The sequence below is a fragment of the Microtus pennsylvanicus genome, chromosome 18 (assembly GCF_037038515.1).
Source record: "Microtus pennsylvanicus isolate mMicPen1 chromosome 18, mMicPen1.hap1, whole genome shotgun sequence".
Lineage (NCBI taxonomy): Eukaryota > Metazoa > Chordata > Mammalia > Rodentia > Cricetidae > Microtus > Microtus pennsylvanicus.
Window position 1 is genome coordinate 36,836,672 of NC_134596.1, and position 18,149 is coordinate 36,854,820.

The 18,149-nt window shown below is 43.6% G+C and overlaps 1 protein-coding gene across 1 annotated transcript in view; it reads right to left on the reverse strand.

The window, feature by feature from the left end:
• Me3 (malic enzyme 3) overlaps positions 1-18,149 on the reverse strand; it is a 162,731-nt gene that overhangs the window by 88,923 nt on the left and 55,659 nt on the right. Inside the window, exons 3-4 of the mRNA XM_075952518.1 lie at positions 5,223-5,356; positions 3,334-3,483 (exon numbers count right to left, since the gene is read on the reverse strand). Coding sequence (XP_075808633.1) covers positions 3,334-3,483; positions 5,223-5,356 — 284 coding nt within the window. The remainder of the gene's footprint in view (positions 1-3,333; positions 3,484-5,222; positions 5,357-18,149) is intronic.

Genomic DNA, 18,149 nt, shown 5'->3' on the forward strand with positions numbered 1-18,149 from the left:
TTAGACAGAAATCTTTGTCCATTCTACCCAGACCCTCAGACCTCCGGTTTAACTGCCACAGGGAGCCAGATGGCTTGCCTTCTAACAAAGGCTGGTATCGAGACAAATAAAGAGAAAACCTTCATACATTTTCTTGGTAAAAGCAAACACACACAGAGGTCTTAGAGATAGGAACGGGGGCTACAAAGAGAATAAAACAATGTAATGAACAGGACCAGAGGGCGACACAGAGCTGAGCAGGAAAAAAAAGGAGCCATCGGACATTCACCAGCAAGACTGCTCCAGCCTGCCTTACGTCAGAACACACCAAGGAAAGACACAGTCCTCTTGATCCGCATTTCTTCCGCAGTTTCCAATGACTACCACAACACAACTTTTCAAAAGAGTAGCATCTTTTTTGTTTGTTTTGTTTTCCTTCCACGGTCCCCAGTTCATAAATTTCACCAAAATGGTCCTCTGTCAGGCCCAAAGGAAACTTTATTTCCCCAGAATCTGGTGGTTAGACAACAGTCAGCCTTCTTTAGGTACTAGGCAAAGAAGCCATTTTCCCTATCCCTGGCCGAAGAGACAAATGGCTATCTAAGGTGCTATTAGCGTACCAAAGCTCACGCTGGCCTCCTGGCTCCCTCGGTATGAAGAGTACTTCTTACTCATTTCAGAGTCCATGCTGACATCCTGGTTCTTCTCCGCGCTCCTCCCGCCCTACCCTTGCTCCTGCCCGTTTCCCCAGCGACTCACTTCTCCCTATAGCCCTGCTATTTTAGCTATGCTTCTCCCTCCCTGGCTCCCCTCCTTTCTCCCTCTCTGCTCGGCTCCTGCTTTCTCTCACGGCCAGGCTCCGTCTGCTGGCGTGTTCAGTCTACTTTCTCTCTGCTCTGGACTCTTCCAGATGCCTCTGGCTGTTTTCTCCCCATCTATATAATAAAAACCTCCCCTTCACCATATCACAGTTTCTACCAGGTCAGCACCAGCCTTCCTCATGCCCCCTATTGACCCAGGGAGATCTAGTCAGCTTAGTGGCTGGATTGGTTCCCATTTCTGTCCTTTCCTGACCTTAAGTAGTTTTCTCTTGACTCCCTGGGCCCCCATGTGCTCCCCATTCCCTTAGCAGATTGTTTTGTTTCTACTATTTATGCTTTAACAATTTCAGACATGGATATTCTGAACTTCTGCTTAAGTCACCCCCATGACTCTCATTTCTCTGTCTCCCTTGGAAACTCCTCCTTTCCCCCCAACTTTGATGTCTTTTCCTTCTTTTTGACTCACTGAGTTTTAAATGAAGTTATTTGCACAGGGGCTACTTGGGGTTGTTTACTGGAATATGGGCATCTTATCAGTGGCTCTACCACTAAAGAAAACGACACGCCCCCAGCACCCTCTTATCAATGGCTCTACCACTAAAGAAAACGACACACCCCCAGCACCCTCTTATCAGTGGCTCTACCACTAAAGAAAACGACACGCCCCCAGCACCCTCTTATCAGTGGCTCTACCACTAAAGAAAATGACACACCCCCAGCACCCTCTTATCAGTGGCTCTACCACTAAAGAAAACGACACGCCCCCAGCATCCTCTTATCAGTGGCTCTACCACTAAAGAAAACAACACGCCCCCAGCACCCATTATCTGCTCGTAGTTCCTCAGCGATGGGCAGAACCTCATGAGCTCCTTTTATGTGTATGACACAAAGTCATGACCCAGCTACTGCAGCTACAGTGAGCTCATGAAGAAAACGTCCTTGTCACGTCCAGAAGATGCTCTTGTAACCCTCCTCCCAAGCGTCTGGCTCATATACTTTTTCCACTCCCTCCTCTGGATGTTTCCCGAGCTTTGAAGCAGTCGACAATAGATGTCTCACCTAGGCACAGCCTTCCACATAGACAACTCTTTCAAATCCCAGTCCTTTGCTATCATCTGTCCCAGCCCAGCACCACTGAAAAGAAGCAGTCACGAGTCTATGATTACATGTTCCCTGTATAACACAGGCTTTCAAAAGTGGTCTGTAGTCAGGCGTGGTGGCAAGGGGTGGAAGCAAGAGGATACAGTTTTGCTGTATCGTGAGTTTCCAGACCAGCCTGGGCCACAGGAGAACCTGTCTTCAAACACTTAGCCACACCGGGTGGTTGTGGCGCACTGCTTAAATTCCAGCACTCAAGAGGCAGAGCTCTTGAGTTTGAGGCCAGTCTCATGTACAGAGGGAATTCCAGGACAACTAGAGCTACCCAGAGTAACTTTGTCTCAAGAAAAGAAACAAACCCCAAAAAACAATCAAGCAATAAAATAAAAAATTAAATCATAACAAATGAAAACAAAGCAAAACAAGAAATCTAATTTATAACTACTCTATAAATGTCAATCATGCATTGGTTTTGCAGCGGTTCTCTACCTGCGGCTCACAACCCCTTTGGGGTCAAATGACCCTTTCACAGGGGTCACCTAAGCCATTGGAAAACACAGATATTTATGTTACAATTCACAACAGTAGCAAAATTACAGTTATGAAGTAGCAGCAAAAATAACTTTGTGGTTGGGGGTCACCACAACATGAGGAACTGTATTAAAGGGTTGTAGCATTAGGAAGGTTGAGAACCACTGGTTTGCAGGATACTGTACATTTATAATGGCTTTCCTATGATATCCTATTACATATAACATATCTAGACCCTTCTTTTATTGTAAATGCAAGAACTATGTCGTTACAACGATCAGGTACCTTGCACCGAGAATTACTGAGACGATTCCTATTTTTCTGGCACAAACAGATTTATGCATATATATTTTTTTCCAGTACTAAAAATGAAAACAAAAACTATTTATTTAGAAAACTTCTCTCAAATCCTTTGGCCTTAGGAGAAAATGTGATGCCCTAGCTTTTGCCTATAGAGTGACATTTTCTGTTGAATCTAAGTCAACTTCTAATGGAGGGATAGTGATTTAAGGGCTGGGAAGAGAGCGTGTGTTTGGTGTCCAGGGCTCTTTATTGTCCTCAATTACCCAGAGGTCTGTAGGTATGTTGGAGACGAACAGGAAAAGGGGAAGGACATGGAGAGGTGGCAGGTGGGGACTGAAAACAGTAGGAACTACTCCTCTGGGCAACATGTTGAACGCTTATCGTTTGGAGGTGGCGAAGATTCAATATCCCCTTGCTAACTTCTCAGTTCATTTCCAGGCTGGTGGCGTTATTTTACCGAGCACATGTTTAAAATCAAATGTCTCCTTGTTGGGCCACTGACTCTAACGTGGCCTCTAACAGTCAAGAAACAAGGACACTGGAAAGTATTTCTCACCCTCTAGGGGCCAGCCTCTCGGTGGCCCCCTTAGCAGGTACTCACCGAGGACGGCGGAAGGTCAGACCATATTGCTGACAGGCCAGCCCCACCGTGGGTGTGTACACAATGGGCATGAATTTCTCCACGTCTGAGGTCAGCACGCGGTAGAAGAGCTTCTCATTGCGGTCTTGGAGAGTCATGAGAATGATGTACCTTGGAAAGGAAAGAAAACGCCAGCTGATCCCAGGGACACCACTACTTGGCCGACCCCCTGATGACGTCATTGTGTTTAAGAAAGGAGGCCTTGCTCCAGGGAGGAGTTACACTTGGCGGTAGCCACGCCCTCAACCCACCGCCATGGTAGGGCATTCCATTTTCCTAGCCATTTGTGTACGTTTCTCTCCAATTCTGGACTCTACTCCCCTCCTCTCTGAAACTTTTACCAGCACACCACAGTCCCTATGGCTGGGGAGCCTTCTCAGCCTTCCTCCCAGTCACCTGTTGAAACGAGAGTCTCTTTGGAGCAAGTGTGTGAAAGGAACGCGAACCAGGAGCAAGCCCTCGAGAGCTCTCAGGAACATGCGCACTCATCGTTTCCTGATCCTAGAGCATCTCAGGCAAGTGAGAGAGGCCCATGAAGTTGGAAAGCATTGAGAAGGTCAGCATTAGAGCATAGCTTTTATAATTTCACATTTTAAGCAAATATTTGACTTTGGACGCTCATTCTTTTTGGTACATTTAGCAGGAGTTTCTGATGGTTCAAAGCTCGGGCAGGGATCAGTTTGTTAGGATATCTGCTGTTTAACTTCTGGTTTGCTCTTAGAGATGAGGTGGCTGGATGGACAAAAGAGAGAGAATATTCGACTTGGTGGCAATTTGGTCTTGGGGTTAATGTGAGCATAGCCGTGAGCTTAGTGCTTTAGGAGGGGCGACATGGTTGTGGGCAGGGACACGCTTGTTTCCTGCTTCTTAGAAGGTATAGGTGACTTGGAGGAGACACAGGGAGCTAGGTGCAGTATGAACCTTACATGCTACTGAACTTTGCCCTTCGTGGGCATTTAGCTCTATGGATGTAGAGAGAACCATTATTTTCTTAATATATATCTGCTAAAGTCCATAGCAAGATGACACTTTAAAAAAAAAAAACTTACCCAGAGCTTACTATGCCCCAGGCAACATTTTAAGTACATCATAAAGACATGCATTTAATTCTCATAAAATCCAATGAGTCAGATACCATTGGCACAGAGTTGGCAGAGTAACTTTCATTATTCAATGCAGGAAGGTAGGTTTCACCCATTCTAGAATTAGTCTTACATCAACTAGGCTTTGCCATCTCTGAACTATGTATGGCAGAGAGTTAAATTCATAGACGCTGAAGTCAGGGTATTTAAATCTCATGCTGACTCATGGTGGGTACCTGGGTGGTGACTACCACCTTAGTAACTCTTAACATTGGAACAAAGACTCTGAACCGGGGTCTTTGTGGTTGTGTCTCCACTGAGGAGTGTTCAGAGGGAGCAGTGCTCTTATTTGCTGCCCAAGACCTTCAACACAGCATCTCGATCCTTCCGAAGGCATCCTGTCTCTATGACCCCTTTCTCCACTGTTCCTCTTGCTGTCTTCCTTAACAGCCCCATCTCCGGCTTAGTGAGCTGCCCTCCCGCAAGCGCCTGTTGACTGCCGAGTTGTTTCTTCAAGGCTTCTGGGACTGACTCATCTGTGCGATCGCTCAGATGGCCTCCCAGACTGGTCAAGTCCTGGTTCATTTTAGCTGTGTTTCTGCTCTAAGCCTCATCTTTAGGGAGACCGTAACTCTCTTTAGAGACAGAGCTGGATCTGAAGTCTCTCAGGTTTTCCTAGTCACAGAGAATTTAGAACCCCCTGGGAGCCTCAGGGGAGAGCATCTCAGCCTCAGGACTGGGCACAGAGAACAGACTTCAGCTACTGACTTGTCCAAGTCGCTCGGCTGCTTTTCATAGTATCTCATGATGCGGAGGAGCTGGACATCCTGGCTGAGGAAGCAGGGTGGGATGAGTCCGTGGATGCCAAGCTGCAGTCTTTCTTCAAGGGTAAAGGCCATGCCCTGGAGAAGAGGAAAGGGACACACATTTAACGTAGGTCCAGGAAGCCAACGGATGGACGTTCCATCTGTAGACAGCCAAAGTTAATGTGAATTAGTAAGAAGGGATGGGCCCAAATCTCACCTCTGCTGTTTCAAAGAGGGCTTTCTTGTGCTTGTTATATTCAGGCCTCCCGATGAGACAAATGAGGAAGGCAGACACTTCAGCAAGACTAGATTTTGCTTTTTGAAAAAAGAAGCTGAGGTCCATAGAACACCAGACTGTAGAATAACGCTCCTTCTATGCCTCTTCCTCCAAATCCCCCTTTTATACAATAGTGTGGCTTATATATCAAAGTTAATGAATAAACATAGGGGCCCACCATACAACTAATGCTTTTAGCTTATTCAGAGCTCCTTGATTTTTATCATGCTCATGTGCTATCCAGGACTCCACCCAAGTAAGACACATTATATTTAGTCATTTTCTTAGGCTTGTGTTAGCGAAGACAGCCCTCAGGTACCCTTAGCTTCTTACGACCTTGATCTTTCGGAGAGTGTTCTTCAGGTCTTTTGGATAATACTTCTCTACCAAAACAAGTTGAGCTTTTCTCACAATTATGGTGGGGTTGTAGGCTTTCAAGGGAAGACCATGGGAAGAGAGGGCATTGTCTCTGCTGGTGAGGATCACAGCCATCAAGCTGAGGTAGGGCTTGCCAGCATCTCCCACTTTGGAATTACTCTGCCTGGGAATTTATATGTCAGAATTGATACATATCGGGATAGACTCATGCACGGTTGTTTTCCACTTTGGCTTATGATCCAGTGTGGCCTTATTTATGTTATTGCTCGTATTGCTCCAGCTTTGGCTTTTGGGCAATCTTCCAGTTAATTTCAGTGTCTTTTGACACACTCCCATAATACAGGGTTTTGTTTTGTGTGTGTGTGTGTTGAGTAATCTCTCACTTTCTGGTACTCCAGGGATGCTCATCTTGTATATTGCCTGCTCTGGTTCTAGAACCATCCATTTCTTCTAAGATCCTCGAGTCATTTTTCTGTAGTTTGCTATTAGAAACCAAGGTCTGGCCGGGCAGTGGTGGCGCATGCTTTTAATCCCAGCACCTGGGAGGCAGAGGTAGGCAAATCTCTGTGGGTTCTAGGCCAGCATGGTCTACAGAGTGAGTTCCAGGACAGCCAGGACTGTTTAACAGAGAAACCCTGCCTTGGGAAAATGAAAAGAAAAGAAACCAAGGTTTGGACATTTTTTCTTTTTTCTTTTCTTTCTTTCCCTCCTTCCTTTCTTATTTTTATTTTTTTGTGAGACAGGCTTTCTCTGTGTAACAGCCCTGGCTGTCTTGGAACTTGCTTTGTAGATCAGGCTGGCCTCGAACTCATGGAGATCCACCTGCCTCTGCTTCCCAAGACCTGGGATGAAAGGCATGCACCACCATTGCCGGTTTGGGCATCATAAAATGTGCATCATGCATATTTGTGGATATTTCTATAATTCCTTTCTGAGCCTAGGTAAGGTTCATACCTAGGCCTGTAAATCTGACCCACACCCACTTGGGTCATTCTAGCGTGATTCCCTTGCTGATCTGGAAATTCTCACTCAGTCATGCATTTGCCTCCCAACATCTGCCATCTGTTTATTTAATCTCTTTGCTCCAGCAGGCTGATGCAGTAGTGTAAAAACCCTTAATTTGGACCGCTATGGGAAACGACTTTATAAGATAGAGTCTATAGGATAGATGAAATCCCTTTTGCCTTTAGTCTTACAAATTCCGTTAATTTCCAAAGCTACCTAGGCAGACACTTCCTCCTCCTCCATATTCGTGGAGACTGTTCTGTAAATTTATAATATGTATGAAATCCCAGGGGCTTTACCTGTTCGTCCCTTCTTGCTTTGCCAAACCTCTGGCGGCCACGGATCTTTTGCTCTCTCTACAGTGCCACCCTTTTTAGAATGCCGTGCAATTGGCGTGAGAGAATATTCAGGCTTCCCAGGCTAGCTTCTTTCACTTAGGGACCCAGCTAATGTAAACCCAGTTTAAGTTGTTAAACTCAAGCACTTTAAGGCTTTTGTGCCTTTTCGTGACCACAATTCATTCATTTTTATCAAGTAACATCCATTTGCATTTGTGCCATAGCTTATCTCTAAATATACACAATTATATTCTATACTTTACTTACAGCCACTCTGTGAGGGACATTTAAAGACGTCTACTTTACAGACTAGGGGGCTCAAGCAGAGAGGTTACCTAACTTGCTTTGTGCTGAACTGCTTCTTAAAAGCAGGGTGTATCCTGCAGCGTGTGAGGACATTTGGTAAGACAGTTGTGCCATGATTATCCTAGGTTAGAAGGCAGTGGATCTGATCAAAGGAAGAGAAATGGAGCGGAGGGAGCATGAAAGGCATCTTCTAATTTCCTCTTTGTGTGTGGTTTGAAGGCCAGGGCTCTCTGAGACTGGGCTTCCCATAGATTTATAGAGCAGTAGCAACAGATCAACCCCAGCTTGTTCTTGAGGACCATATTTTTCCCTGGGATGTGTGTGAACTGTGCAAAAGGCCTACCTTAAGATAGGACACTTTGCTTGAGAAGATGACACACAGGGACATGTTCAAAGTACTCCACACAAATCCCAAATCTGCTTTATCAAAGATTTTCCAAAGTTACTGAAAGGTTGGAGATGTGGGATTCGGAGGAGACACAAGGCAGAATGGGCATGTGTGGTTCAGAGGGGTTGCTGAGGCAGGAAGTCTTTTTGGATAAGAGATTTACTAGAAGAGTTATTAATGGCATAGGTGTACATACAGCATGTCAGGGACATATGGCAGGCAGCAAACCCATGAGACAGAGAGACTCCTCTTTAAAAAAATGTTTTTAATGTTATAATTACACAAATTTCCCCTTCCCTTTCCTCCCTCCAAACCTTCCCATATGTCCCCCTTACTCTCTTCCAAATCCATAGCCTCTATTAAAAAATTGCGTTACAATATATATTTGTGTGTAATATATATATATTCCTAAATATATAAATACAACTTACTCAGTTCATATACTATTATTTGTATGTATATGTTTTTACGACTGGGGCTTCTTCTTTTTCTTTTTATAAATCTCAGAGGAAGTGGGGAGGTTTGTGCAGTCTGTCTCTGATATCCGGGGTGTCGGGAGGGAAGGGAATTCTGGAAGGGGTTTGTTATTCAGACGATGTGGGAGAAGAAGGGCACATTTAGTTATGGCAGACCCTTGCACTGGTTGGCGATATGCCTGCTAACGGTGGCCTTGTGTTATCCTGGAGCCTGGCAACTTGAACCTATAACTTCCTTGGAAACATGACAATGGCATCTGTCATTCTTACAAAATGCACATACCCAGAGATTCTGTTAGAGAGTTCAAGATTCAGAGAGTTTCTTGGTGGCCACACTTCCTTTTCTCTACAGCAGTCCTGAAAAAGAGGTTGCTGCAGGTAGATACGGCCTGATCAGCCTGTAGTCTCAGACCTAACAGTTACCAGTTTCAAACCCATGGTGCTTGCCAACAAGGGGGCACCATGCCAGTTCCCAGATTCCTTTGTAAGAAATGACCTTGCCCACAGACTGGTCATCTTTATATTTTTCTTACCCAAGACAGGGTCTCACCATATAGACCTGGCTGTCCTGGAACTCATTATGTAGATCAGGCTGGCCTCCAACTCACAGAGATCTGCCTGCCTCTGCCCCCCCCCAAGTGCTGGGAATTGAAAGTTTGCACCACTAAGCCCAGCCAGACTGGTGACTGTTACCAAACACCATTAGGTAGGTGACTCTTAACTGATTTGGAAAGACTATGGTTGCCTCTCCTTGGCCACAGGGATCCCAGGGATTCCAGACATTTAATTATGACATCATCATTGCTAATAGCCACCGTGACTTTTAATAACAGACTTCTTTTCTCTACAGGCTTAAGTGTTTCTCTTGGCTGACTTCCACTAACTTCTTTTGTATTTGAGGAAAACGAATGACTGTTTAGCAATGGGTAATTTTAAGGATTTAAAGAAATTACTTCTAGAAGCTCTAGATTTATAAACTGGCAAAGTAGAAAGACAAGTTAGCAGTTCCGTGGCTCCAAAAGGGATAAGCATTTCTTTTTTTGCAGGGGGTACGGGGATTGGATCCATAGCCTCCTGCATGCTAGGAAACACTCCTCTCCTGATTTATATCTCCAGCCTTCTTTTTATTTTAACTTTGGTACAAGGTCCCACTAAATTGCCCCAGCCTATAGAATCAGATGTATTTCTCACAAGTTTCAACCTCCTGCCTTCAAAGAGCCATTTGCTAGTCCATCTTCCTTGGAGACAAGGGCTTGACTTGATCTTAATGTCTTTGACTCACAACACAGCTCTACGTTTTTATAACTTACACAAGAAGCATGAGCAGATGAACATAGTCTAGGAGTCCCACATGGCAGAGAAAGCTGTGTGGTGAAACCTGTTCTTACCCATCCCATGTGTCACGCCACCAACGGACACCACTGTCACAAATTTCCCACCAAGGGATTTCCACAAATTTCAAGTAACACTAGCTTTGTGAGCACAGTTTAGTGAGTACCCAACAAGAGTCAGCTAGCTCTAGTCATTCTTAAAAACAAAGGCAACGGCGTGGCTATCTCTGTGGGACGCTTAGAGATAAGTGGTTGGCGAGGCAGACAGCCAAGGACTTTTCAAGGTGAATACTCAGCAAGGTGACCGTGAAGAGAAAGAGTGATAGAATTTGCTATACAAATACTATGCCAATCAATACTCTAAAGTCCTCCCATCCTCAACACACCTCTAAGGATTTACTGCTTGAGAGATGAAAAGAGTCTTGGCCCAGTATCTTTGTTAATGATAAAAAAATGCCTTACATATCTTAATGCTTTATTGTATTAAAAAATGTTCCCATCTGGCTTATGCCAATTTAACCTAGACAGGGCAGATGTTATTATCCCTATTTACAGAAGAAGAAATTGACGTCTAAGTGGGTCGTGGGGATGTGATTCCCAAGGGACATTCAAAGTCACATGAAAATAATAGCTATTTCTTTTGGAAGACTAGCTTCTGCAAAAATGTTGATAAGAAGAATCTGCTCCCGAAATACTTGACAACTCTGGAATTTTGTCCCCATTGCACAGGAGATGAATAGACAGAAAGATTCTGCATAATTCTCTTGGGAAAAGTCAGTGGCAGTCTGGATGCTGCACAACCCCATATCCCCAAGAGTTTATTATTTAAATTTTCGACCATGTTATTCTTGGCTCCCTGATGCCTCTCACTCAGCTGAACCTCACCAGGATAACAACAGAGGAGCAGCCAAGAACAAAGGGGGCAGTTTCCTTCCTCCAACAACATAACTGTGCTTTGATGGGTCCAGCCTGGGAGGACTGGGTCAAAAAGGGTACTATAGCTAGAGTAATAAAACAAACAGTCATGCCTTGAGAGGGGCTCAGAATAGACCTTGTACATGCATACCTGGTGTGTATGTGTGTGTGTGTGGGGGGGGATGAGGGGTGGAGGTGCCAGAAAGCGATATAACACAACTAAAGACAAGCTATCAATGGTGCTATTCTCTAGCTGCTGATGAAGCTTCTCTAGGCCTTCCATGGACCTAATCCTCATTCTCCTGGGTACTGACCAGCTCTGTTATCTGACCATGTGAACCAGGAAGGAGGTCATTTTTCAAGAGACAAATGATCGTTGTGTATCACAGATAAGGGTGACCAGTCTCTGTCTTGTCCTCAGGAGGCACCAGTGCAAGATCTAGCACCCACCGGGGAGTGGGTTTAGAACAACTGCCCACATCTAAGTACATTGTTGGTGTTCTGGTTAGTTTTTCCTCAACCTGACACAAGACAGATCATGTGAGAAGGGGGAATCTCAGTTGAGAAACTGCCTCCATCACACTGACCCGTGGTCATGTCTGTGGAGCCTTTTTTTGCTTACTGCTTGATGTAGGGGATCTAGTACCACACTCGTGAAGGTAGTCCTGGAGTACGTAAGCAAACAAGATGAGCAAGTCACGGGAGCAAGCTAATAAGAGTGTTCTCCCATTATCTCTGCTGCAATTCAAGCCTCCAGATATTCCCCTGAGCTCCTGTTTTGATATGGTGGTTTGAATGAAAACGGGCCCTACAGGCTCATATATTTGAGTATTTTCCCCAGTTGGTGAAACTGTTTTGGGATGATTAGGACCTGAGGCCTTCTTAGAAGGAGTCTTGAGATTTCAAAAGACTTGTGCCGTTTCAAATGTGTTCTCTGCGTTTTGCTTGTGAGTTAGATATGAGCTCGTAGTGGCTGTGTCTGCTGCCTATTTCTCGCTGCCTTTGCTTGGCCGTCATGTCTAATCTTCTGAAATGCAAGCCTAGTTCCACACTTTCCTTTATAAGTTGCCTTGGCCTCCACTGATGATGGACTGGAACCTGTAAGTCAAATCAACTCTTTCCTCCCTGAGTTGCTTTTGGTCATAGTGTTTATTTCAGTAATGGGAAGAAAAGTAGGACCGTCAACATCTGCAAAGAATTCCTATTTCTCATGAGAAGTGGCTTCCAAACCTTCCTATCTAATTTCTTGTGTGTTGGGGGCTTCTTTGTTCCTGGTTGCTCGGCCCTGAGATAATCACACAGAAACTATATTATTTAAATAACTGCTGGGCCCATTAATTTAACCCATTCCTAGTAATCTGTGTATTGCCACATGGTTGTGGCTTTTGGCATCTGTCCCTGGTAGGGTAACATAGCTTCTCTTTAACTCCTCTTTCTTTCTCCCAGCATTCAGTTTAGTTTTCCCCACCTATCTAAGTTCTACCCTATAAACGGACCAAGGCAATTTCTTTATTCACCAATGGTATTCACAGCAGACAGAGGGAAATCCCATATCAGTCAGATCCAAAGGAGACTCCAATTCCTTAAATTCTAAAAGGCAGTCCAAATATCCAGAAATGGACTCAATCTGGATTACAGGAGGATTTCTTACAGTTAGATAAACTCCAGTATTTCTCAGGAACTTTTGGATCCAGTTCCCCCCTACCAAAAGGAGTCATTTTCCATGGGACATATGGACTCCTGTGGTGCCTATTAGCTTACCAGAGCTCATGCTGGCCTCTAGGCTCCCTCAGTATCACAAGTACCTGTTACATCCCTCAAAGCCCATGCTGGCATCCTGGCTCTTTCTCAGCACTTCTCATCCCTCCCCCACCCAAATATCTTTCTCTGCTCTGAAATCTTTCAAATGCCTTTGGCTATTTTCTCTGTCATATCTACAATAAAAACATTCTCCTTTACCATACCATGGAGTGGTCATGTCATCAATTTATACAACTACTACTATGTAAGGAAGACCTTGAAAATATCCCCATTCTGCAGATCAGAAAGCTAAGGCAGAGACAGTCCCAAACTGTGGCCCCCACGAGGTACAGAAACGAATCCCGAGTCTCAACTCTATTTCAACATGCTGACTCTTTAATTCATTTAAACATTCATGCCTTTAATCATGAATCAATCACACTTTGAATAGTAGATTTATCCCAGGTAGTTGGTGTTTGAGAGAGCATGTATATGTGTGTGTGTGCACATGAATGTATATATATGTATATGTATAATACATACATACATACAACCTTTACCTTTATGTATCACCAGTCTAGGCATCTTTTAATTCACACCAGTTTCCTTTACAGCCTTCCTATTTTAGAAGTAATTTAGATTTTTGTGGGCTGGTTTAGAGCCTGAAAAGTTGGGGTGATCATCAGAAAAGCACAGGGACTTTTTTTTTTTTTTTTTTTGCTGCCTTTCAGGTGGACACAGAATGATTTTTCCCATAAGAGGCAGGGGTCCACTAACGAGGGAGAACTGATCTGGAAGTTAGTTCCTGGGTTCAAATGGTGACTCAGTCTCACCTGTTGTGGTCATGGATAACTTTCCTAATTTTTTTGAGCTTCAGTTTGCATATCAATAGAACGAAGGCTGTAATAGCCACTTCAAAGGATCGTCAGGAGACTTGCTTGGAGGTTGCTGTGTGATGTGCCTGGCTCGTTAGTCCTTAGCCCTTGTGATAAACACAGCCGTGGCTGGGCCCTTTCTAAACACCCTGGGGAACGTGTGGGTTCCCCAGCCAACTACTTATTTGTTTTAAAAATAATGTTCATCCTTTCAGCCTTTACCTTTTGTTGGTTCTACTTATTCCTCGGTTCCCAGAGTTAAGATACTACTTATTTGGGAAACATGAGTTGGTGCTCAATAAATGTTAACTGGTAGCCTAACCATATCTAAGTGGAATGAAACAAACTCAGAGGGGACTGGACTGAAAGCCGAAGGTTTGAGATTGCCTTTGGAATGACGTTCCATGTTTCATTAGATTTATTTTAAAAGAAGGAGATGGGGTCTCAAGCCATGTCAGTCTTTGTTTTCGTCAGCATTGAGCTTCTATAACCAACATCGAGTTGTTTTCTTTGTTCCCTCCTGAGATAAAATCTGATCTTTGTACTTGATGAATTAATTTAGTATCCCTTTCTTTTAATTCCTCATTTCATAAACTTGATTGGCTCTGGGGTCTATGGGTCTAGGGACTTTTTGTACACGGTAAAACACTCTTGTCTGTTCGTGTTTTCCAGGAATGTCACTGGAATGCCTGCACATGTGGCTGGGCTCTTCCAGAGGAACATCTCCTGCTCTGAAGGAGGCCATGTTGACATTCTCTGAGACCCGTAGGCTGACCTCTCTTCTAACTGCTCCAAGGAAAACAGCCCCATGCCAGAAGCTATATTTAGTGTCATTAGGCTAAGAGACTCTACTAAAACCTATATCCTGTGATAAGTAAAGTCAACATTTGAAATCTCCTTTAATGACTTCAGCTACCCCTCAGGGGCAGTGAATTCAACATAGTGAATAGCTTTACCATTCTCAGAGCAAGCATGCTTTCCATGCCTGTATGTGTGGATGTAGAGACCCTCTGTGGGAAAGCTTTCCCATGCCTGTGTGTGTGGATGTGGAGACCCTCTGTGGGAAAGCCTTCCCATGCCTGTCTGCCCATCACTAGAGTGGGTTCAAGGGGAGGGCATGAACTCACATTTAATGAAATATTGATTCTCAAAATTCAGTATGTATTAGGAGCACCTTAGTGACTTACTTTTATTCCAAGTCTAAACATCATGACCTCAGCAGGATCACCTGCATCAGAATAGAAAGTTTTGATTAAGACTTAAGCTTCAACTCTCAAGTTCAGGAGACAAGGTGACTCCCTCAGTCTTTGAGAAGTACCTGAGTTGACATAATTGATTAGGACAGTTTACAAAGGAGAAAAGATATGTGCAGATGCACCTTTTGGATGAGAAAAAATTGTAAAAAAGGGAAAACACTGTTATTTGATATAACTATTAAGATAATTGACTTAAGATAAGAAAATTGCATATTTCAAAAGCACATTGATGCCACTGTCCTGCCATGGTTTTTGAAGGAGATGCATCAAGGAGGTGAAGAAGAAGGAAGAGAAGATAAAGACCGTGAAGAAGAAGCTGGGTAGGGGTTGTTCAAGTCAAGTAACTTTGATTAGAAGCAGTTAAACCTTGGTGAGAAAACAAGAATAGAGATTGACTTTTTATAGAGAACAGATCTCTGAGCCATACCCCTCTCCCTCCCCTTAAGTATTCTAATGGTTGAAGATTATTGTGAACCTGATAACTTAAGGTTTATAAATAAGGTTCTTAGAACAGCTTCCTCACTGCTGTTTTGCTGATTGGAACCATCCTGCCCACCCTGCTTAATCAATTTTATCATTGTCTCTTCCTCATTTCCTTTACTCATTCATTTATCCGTTCATTCACACTCACGCAATCATTTTTTTCAGGGAGTACATATTCTGTGGGATGGATGACGCCAGATCCAAGAAATAAAGGAAAGTCCCCAAAATAATACCCATTCAGGTAGAACTCACTCACAAAATGCAAGGCAAAGTGATTTGTCAATCATTCAGAACAAAATGATACCATTTTTTTTATACAGAAAGTTGTGGAGCGAACATTTTCTTTGTATTATATAGTAGAGTAGGCAGTGGGAACACAGTTGGAAAAAACAGAAGTGTGCTTTCAAAAGGGGGGGCAGTACTATAAAATTATCCATACAATATTAAAAGAGGTGGCAGTACTATAAAATTACCCAATTATTGTAGTAGAAGAAATACTACGCAGCAGCTGTAGGCAATGCGACAACAGTATATAAAGAGCTGGAAGCCCGGATGTGGGTAGCTTTAGAGGTGTGTGCATGTGTGTGTTCATGTGGTGTGTGTTCTGTAATTAGATGAGGCTCCCATGAAAAAGCCATATTTGAAATAATACCTGGAAGATAAAGAGTTAATTAACTTCAACAAGAGTGTTGGGGAAAACAGATGTATACATGCAAAAATTGATATTGGATTCTTTTTTTTTTTTTTAATTAATTTATTTATTTATTAAGGATTTCTGCCTCCTCCCCGCAACCGCCTCCCATTTCCCTCCCCCTCCCCCGATCAAGTCACCCTCCCTAATCTGCTCGAAGAGCAATCAGGGTTCCCTGACCTGTGGGAAGCCCAAGGACCGCCCACCTCTATCCAGGTCTCCTAAGGTGAGCATCCAAACTGCCTAGGCTCCCCCAAAGCCAGTATATTGGATTCTTATGCACAGAAATGGATTAAAGAATTAAAGCATTAGACTGGAGACTAATATTTCCCAGGGAAAAGGCTTTACATCTTTGGTCTGGAAAATAATTTTTTAAAGTTGGTATGAAATCCTGGGAAACAAAAACTAAACTTACAAGTGGAATGACAGCAACTCAAAGCCCTGGGCACAGCCAAGTTAGTGGGCAGCACAATGGCTGGTGATCTGAAGAACCAAAGAAAATATTTGTAAACCACACAGCTTAAAATATAAAGAGAACTTGACTCAGTGGAAACATTAATAACAAAAAACAAAACCCAAATCAAAACAACACCAAACCTAACTTGGCCCTTGGGATATTCGTCAGTTGGTGGGAGTTTGCTTGGTCCACAGAAAGCCATGCTTAGTGCTCCAGCACTATAGAAACAGAGTGTGTGGACATACATTTCTAATCCCAGTGATCCAGACAGGCACTGAAGCTCAAGATCTTCTGTGGTAGTTTGAATGCAATTGGTCCCCATAATCTCTCATAATCTTATAATAGGGAGTGGCACTATTAGGAGGTGTGGCTTTGCTTGAGTAGGTGTGGCCTTGTAGGAGAAAGCGTGCCACTGTGGAGACAGGCTTTGTGGTCTCATATATGCTCAAGCCATGCCCAGTGTCTCAGTTCACTTCCTGTTGCCTGCAGAACAAAGATGTAGAATTCTCAGCTCTTTCTCCAGCACTGTATCAGCCTGAATGCCCCCGTATCTCACCGTAATGATAATGGACTGAACCTCTGCACGGTAAAGCACACCATTAAATGTTTTCCTGTGTATGAGTTGCCATGGTCATGGTGTCTCTTCACAGCCACAGAAACCCTCACGAAGACATCATTCTTGATTCCATAGTGTGTTTGAGGCCAGACTTCAATACACGAGACCCTCTCTCCAAGAAGGAAACAAAAGCAAAGCACAGAATGTCTCCCCTTCACCCCACCAACTTGAATAAAATAGAGGCAAAGGACTTGAACAGACATTTCTCCAAAGGTCATCAGGCACAGGAAAAGACGTGCAGTGTCATTAACGATTAGGGAGATGCAAATCCTTGCCTGTGTGAGGATGGCTATTATCAAATAAAATAGAACGAGAGTTGACTGGAACTCTGCCTTATTGGTAGAGATGTAGGAACACTGCAGCTCCCATGGGAAAAAAGTAAGGGGATTCCTCAAAAATGAAACAAAATAAAAAGTCTGCCATAAAATCTAACAATGCTGCACCTGATATTTCTTTTCAAATAGTTGAAATCAAGATCTCAAACAAATATTAACACTCTATGCTCATGCAGCCCTGTTCACAACAGCCAGGGTGTGGAGACATTTCTAATATCCCTTGATAAATGAATGGATTGGAAATATGGTTTGCATGTTCACCAGAGAACATTGTTCAGCTTTGAAAACAAAGGAAACCCTGCAAGGTTAAATAACGTGGAACCTCAAGGTCATTTTGCACAACAGAATGAACCAGTTACAGGTAGATAAATACTGCACTATTGCACACATCTGACGTTTACAAAATAGTCAGACTATATGTGGTTGCCATGGACTTAGGAAAGGATGGAATAGGGGCTAAATTTCAGTTATGTGAAATGAGATCCTAGAGATCCATTGAATATACTTGTACTTATAATGGCTTACAATAACATTTGAAGTGTTTCATATTTATATGTCTATTTCAAAGGGTAGATCTTATGCTAGGAGTCCTACAATAGCAGTGGCAGTAGAGGCAACGAAGAGAAATGCTATGGTAAAGACAATTCTGTATTTTTAATATAACAACAATAAGGATAGTTCATTAGGCTGAGTGGTTGAGGCAGAGCCCAGTTGTGCTGTCTAGGTGGAGTTGAGTCAGGTCCTCAGGGCTTTGGGAAGGAAAGGAGCGTAGGGTACCAGGGTTGTGAGGTGTGTGGGTAGCTGACTCAGGGCTAAGGTTCGCAGCCTTAGAGCCAAATGAAATCACTAGATGTTTTCAACAGAAGAGAGACACAATAAATTCCCCACCCTCCCACCAAAGCTCACTTTGTCTATAGCAACAAAGGGAAATTATGGTGGGGACTAAGACTGGGCTGATGAATTGAGTTTCCTGCAATTGTCTGGATAAGATGAGATGGCAGCCTGGGTTCAGACGATGGAAC